General features: G+C 32.8%; 1 protein-coding gene across 1 annotated transcript in view; it reads right to left on the reverse strand.

Moving 5' to 3' along the window:
- Positions 1–404: 404 nt before the first annotated feature.
- LOC107701048 (DENN domain-containing protein 2A-like) overlaps positions 405–5469 on the reverse strand; it is a 26145-nt gene continuing 21080 nt past the window's right edge. The window contains exons 16-20 of the mRNA XM_016502964.1: positions 4049–4090; positions 3829–3934; positions 1956–2231; positions 1771–1857; positions 405–1073 (exon numbers count right to left, since the gene is read on the reverse strand). Coding sequence (XP_016358450.1) covers positions 1042–1073; positions 1771–1857; positions 1956–2231; positions 3829–3934; positions 4049–4090 — 543 coding nt within the window. The 3' untranslated portion in view covers positions 405–1041. The remainder of the gene's footprint in view (positions 1074–1770; positions 1858–1955; positions 2232–3828; positions 3935–4048; positions 4091–5469) is intronic.

Here is a 5469-nt window from a genome sequence, read left to right on the forward strand (position 1 = left end):
AAGCAATTACCACGTCCTCAAATATCATGAAAAAGCTGTTTTTGTTTGGAAAGTGTCAGTACTTTTCCTGATGTTAAGGCAATGGGAACACCTTTTTTGAGGTTTCTCAGATCCGAGGCGCTGTTTGGTGTCTAACAGATTTTAGAGCCCTCTACAGGACACAAACAAAACTGCACCTAAAACCAAATCCAAAGGTTAGAAGGCTTGGAGAAACACCTGAATCCATGGCTCCTGGGACATCCTGTGCAGTAAGATGCCTGTAAACATACAACAAATAAAGTACATGATGGAGACGCCACATCTAAGACTCTAGAATTGAGCTCCAACGCAACGCAGGAATTCAGGTGACCTGACAAAGCCTGCTGAGAAGAAAACAATCCAAATAAAATCTTATTAAACACTGTTTATTAAACACTCAAGTTCAAAGCACCTCTAGTGGTGTTCCTGTAATGCACTCAAGACAGAGAACATCTCCGAACTCCAACTTTGTTCTGGTTTCGGTCAAGAACCTTTTCCGTAATAATAATTCTAGAACAGTTCCGATCCTGCAGTCTCAAGATTCTAGATTTTTTTCCCCCGTTTTTAAACACAGAACAAAATTTGATTTGGTCACAGTGGTGGCATGTTTCTCGGAAACCCCGAAGCGGTCGACGGTCTCGAGTCTGTAACGTACTACGATAAATATGACAAATGACAAACTAACAACATCATTTTGATTTTATGGGAAACATATAAAGTTTTACACAGGAAGTCATAAAGGTCTTATTATTTCTAGAAAGAATATAAATTAATTTATAGCCTTCTGTTTCAGAAGAAGTTGTACTCTATGTAGTAAACGAGAGAAAGAACTGTACAAGGCCGCTTCTGTTCTGGGGTTTCAATCAAGTCCTGTAAGGTCCGTGTGGTTTGGGGAACTAGTGTTTTCCGTTGCCTTTGGTCCTCAGGTCCTGTCGGGTCTCCGTAGCCCATCCTGCTGGTCTGTTTTGGGTCAGACGATCTGGTGAGAGTGAGTCTATCATACACGTGCTACACGTCTAGTGTTCACTTTTTGGACAGGAATTTCATCTTGTGTCCTAAGAGAAAAGAGAGAGGAAAGAGAAAGGCTCAAAATCCCACTCAGACACAAATCTTTATTTACTTCACAAATACTGGTCCATCAGACTAAGGCTGTTCAGAATGGAATACCAGCTGACTGCATACTGTGTGTGTTTTTTTTTAAACATTGCTGAAAAATAGCTATTTTGCATTTTAGTCCATTTTTGTCCATTTAAGTTCATCCAGTTATTTAGAGATTTAAAAAAAAAAAAAATCAAATTGAGTGGATTGCATTGAATTTGTTGATTGCACGGTATTTGCATTCAATGCAAAATGTTATCTCTATCAAATAAAATATATAAGAAATAAAATATAAACATTTATTTTATTATATGATCAAAATGTCACTTTTTTATTGATATAATATACTTAATATATATTTTATAGTAAGTGTGTGTGTGTGTCTGTGTGCGTGCGTGCGTGCGTGCGTGCGTGTCTGTGTGTGTCTGTGTGTGTGTTTAATATCATTTATTTAATCAAAACTTTCTCAAGAATGTGAATAAACTTTAGTACTTTTTTTTAACAGGTCCCAAATAAGAATCAGTTCTAAATTTCCAGCCAGACTGATCAGGATATTCTATATATAGAAAAGATATGCATATACTGCAGAAACGGTATGTCATTCCAAACATGTCCTAATTCTTTGATTTGATTCTTTGATTAGATCTGCATTACCTAAACCTTTGAGGAACTTGTTGACGCCTCTGTTCTCACTGCCTGGCAGAGAATCGAGGTAATCCTGAGCCCTCATCTCAAACAAACCTGTTCAAAAACACAATATGGCTGTTAAACACTACTATAAAACACTATAAACGGTTTACAAATCCTCACATATAAAGTGTATTTCCCAAGATTCAAACCTTTCAGGCCCTGCCTCCGAAACTCTCTTTCCTGCACAAACCCCGCAAACGTCTGCGTCTCCATGAAGACCTCCAGGAATCTGCGCAGGCTCTTGGAGGACACGGCTTTACGAAACGCCTCGCGCTGGAAGGACGAAGGAGTCGGAGAGGAGGAAGACGAGGCAGAGGATTCTTCATCACGGTCACTGCCGCCCATAAAGAGCGAGTAATGACCCACAATCTCCACGAAGAACCGCACAAACGCCTCTGACACCACACTGCTCAGAGAACTGGGCTCTAATGAGGAAAATGAAATGAAAACTAGTCCATGTAATGAAGTAGTGAAAAAAATCATCACACCTGATCCAATCAAAATCCTTTCACATTACACCGCCCTGCATCATATTTGCTGAATATTTGTAAGCTGAAGAAGTCTTGTATTCTCCCTTAATCAGCAGAAAAACTGCCACAAAAACATGATTGCTGTCTTCATCTGAGTCAGATCACAACTATTTGTTCAATTCTCAGCACATTTTCACTTGCATGATATTATTTTATGCCTAATCCTGATTTCAAGGTTAAAATTACGGCCAGTGATGCAAACAAGAGCTGGATGTTTTCTGCATCCAAACAGCCACAGAAAATGACAGATTTTGTGAAAAAAAGCTTATTTTGCAAAGTTCTTTGACATTAAATAGAGCATCAGAACATATTTTCCCACTCCTTTGCTGATTGTAAGTTAAATGATAAATACTGAATAATACTTACTTTTGTCATTAAAGCCAAAACTTTTTAAATTTGACTGCTTTTGTTATTTTGACAATTATAGTTAACTAAAAATGAAAGTAAAACTCTTTTAAAAACCAAATTTTGTTACTTAAACATTTAATTTAATTTAATTTAATTTAATTTAATTTAATTTAATTTAATTTAATTTAATTTAATTTAATTTAATTTAATTTAATTTAATTTAATTTAATTTAATTTAATTTAATTTAATTTAATTTAATTTAATTTAATTTAATTTAATTTAATTTAATTTAATTTAATTTAATTTAATTTAATTTAATTTAATTTAATTTAATTTAATTTAATTTAATTTAATTTAATTTAATTTAATTTAATTTAATTTAATTTAATTTAATTTAATTTAATTATCTTTTTATTTCAGCTAGATGCCAAGGCAACATTTCTCAGTTTAATTTAGTTTAACTTGATGTAGTAAAATAACCAAAACTAAAATAAAAATTAATAAAAACTATATAGACATATATAAAATAAACTACTAAAAAACACAACAAAATTAATAAAATTTTAACTAAAACTAAAATGAAAACAGAAAATCTAAAAACAAAAAACTATAATAGCATCTTAATGGTACTAAAATAACACTGCTGACAAGCGCATTAAAGCTGATACATATATATATATATATATATATATATCATTTCAAAAATCTTCGGTAACACTAAAAGCCTTGTATAATAATATATGTGCAATGCATTATAAAGGTATTCATAATGTACAATGTAATGCATTATGTTTTCATAAATAGCCAAAGTTAAAATGCAGTAAATTATTTGAAGTTTTATTTGTCATGAGTTTTAATGCATTATACTTTCTAAAGGCGTAACAATGAATAGATAAGTAGTATAATGTATTTTAACTGTGGTTACAATTTTTCATGAGATCATACAATGCATTATATTTATAGGCTTTAAGTAAAGTATTACCAAATCATTCTTATTTTGTAAAAAACAAAATACATGATGGAAAGTTTTTATTGATGTTTTTGAACTCAGCATCATCAGCTAATATTAGGCCTTTTTTTTCAAGATGCAGGGCTGTGTTATCTTTCTAACCCCTGAATATAACGGATCAGACGGTAAATTACCATTTGGATGATCTGCCACGTCACACGCCAGTTCCTTCCTCCGTTCTAGAACGTGTTCGAGAGCAGCCTGGAGTTTATGAGGCAGAATTGAATCCTCATCGTCCATCTGAAACAGAAAACACAAACACAGACTTGCTTTGCTTCATCATTGAAACACAGAACCAGCCTAAATTAAAAAGATAAGACAAAAACTGCATTCAGCAGCCATCGAGTACCGTACCTGTCGCAGGAAACGACTGTTGCCAAGGTCGACCACCAGGACCTGAAAGAGAGCAGAGGACACAGTGACGTCATTTCCTCCTGCACTGGCGATCTCAGCCTTTTCCCCCTATCGCAGCTAATGTGAAGAGGTCAGAGGTCAGGGCTGCCCACCTGAACAGGAAGTGCTCAGAGAGAAATATTACAAATGTGTCCAGCCTCTGATCTTCTCTGTTAAAGAGCCCAATCCGGTTCTTTTGTCTATCCGTAAATGTATGTATATATAGAATATTAACACCGCATCCTAGACTTTATTGGTCTTGTTTCCTTCCCACATTAGTCATAATGAGGTGTAACATTCAAGAGGTCACAGGTCAAAATAGCTTTGGAGATATTCTCTGGCTATGTTCCTAACAGCATACTACCATATCGACTGTATTACTTTAGCAGTACACAGGCTGTGCATCTGCCAAAATGTGCAGTATACAACCAGAGAAGTACATGGAATACTCTATCCCACAATGCAATGCAATTGCAATCTCTGTCTTGACTCATTATTTGATCAAACTGTTAAAAACATAAATAAAACTGTTAAAGAATGCTAAAAATGTATTTCTATTTTCTTTAAACGTGCAACATAAGTAAAACGCTTATGGTTGCATACTGCATACCAATCATTGTAAATTAAAACGAGGACAACAACTAAAAAATTAAAAAATTTGTTAACAAATACATTTTTTTTTTTAAATAAACTAAAATAAAAAACATTATGACTTTGAAACTGATTACAAAACATATATAAATAAAAATAAACATGATTGTAATTTATTTAATTATAATTAATAACAAAATATTCTCCATTCTCTACTTATCCCTTAATATAAAAAGTAAAACTAACATAAAATACACTGTACAGAAAAAAATCAAAAAAAAAAAAAAACCAAAACAAGAACTGACCAACAAAATGCAAAATAAACTAGAGAGACAAATAGAAAATGAAATGGAAATAAAAAACTACATATAAAAATGTATTAAGTATTACAATCATGCTGCACAGAAAGTACATTTTGCAATAATAACATTGTTCAAAATATGTAATAACAATAATAATAACAATGAGAAAAACAATCATTATTATCAGTTTATCGTTGTAATAAAAAAAGAAATGATTAAAAATACAATTAAAAAAATATTTTAAAATATATGGCAGTGTGATTAATAAACATTTTCACTTGTTTTCACTGAATGCATTATTTTATTTATTATTTTTTAACAGCTATATTTGCTCTGTAATCTTGATGTCTTCAGTCTGTGAAGAGCTGTTTCCATCCACTAAAACTTATTAGGAAGCAGATTTCTTCTCTTATTTGAGGGACGACACATTATACGATTCTTGTGAAAGGAAGGGGAAGGGAAGGGAAGGGAAGGGAAGGGAAGGGAAGG

Source organism: Sinocyclocheilus anshuiensis, unplaced genomic scaffold (genome assembly GCF_001515605.1).
Source record: "Sinocyclocheilus anshuiensis isolate Anshui unplaced genomic scaffold, SAMN03320099.WGS_v1.1 scaffold1468, whole genome shotgun sequence".
Classification (NCBI taxonomy): Eukaryota; Metazoa; Chordata; class Actinopteri; order Cypriniformes; family Cyprinidae; genus Sinocyclocheilus; species Sinocyclocheilus anshuiensis.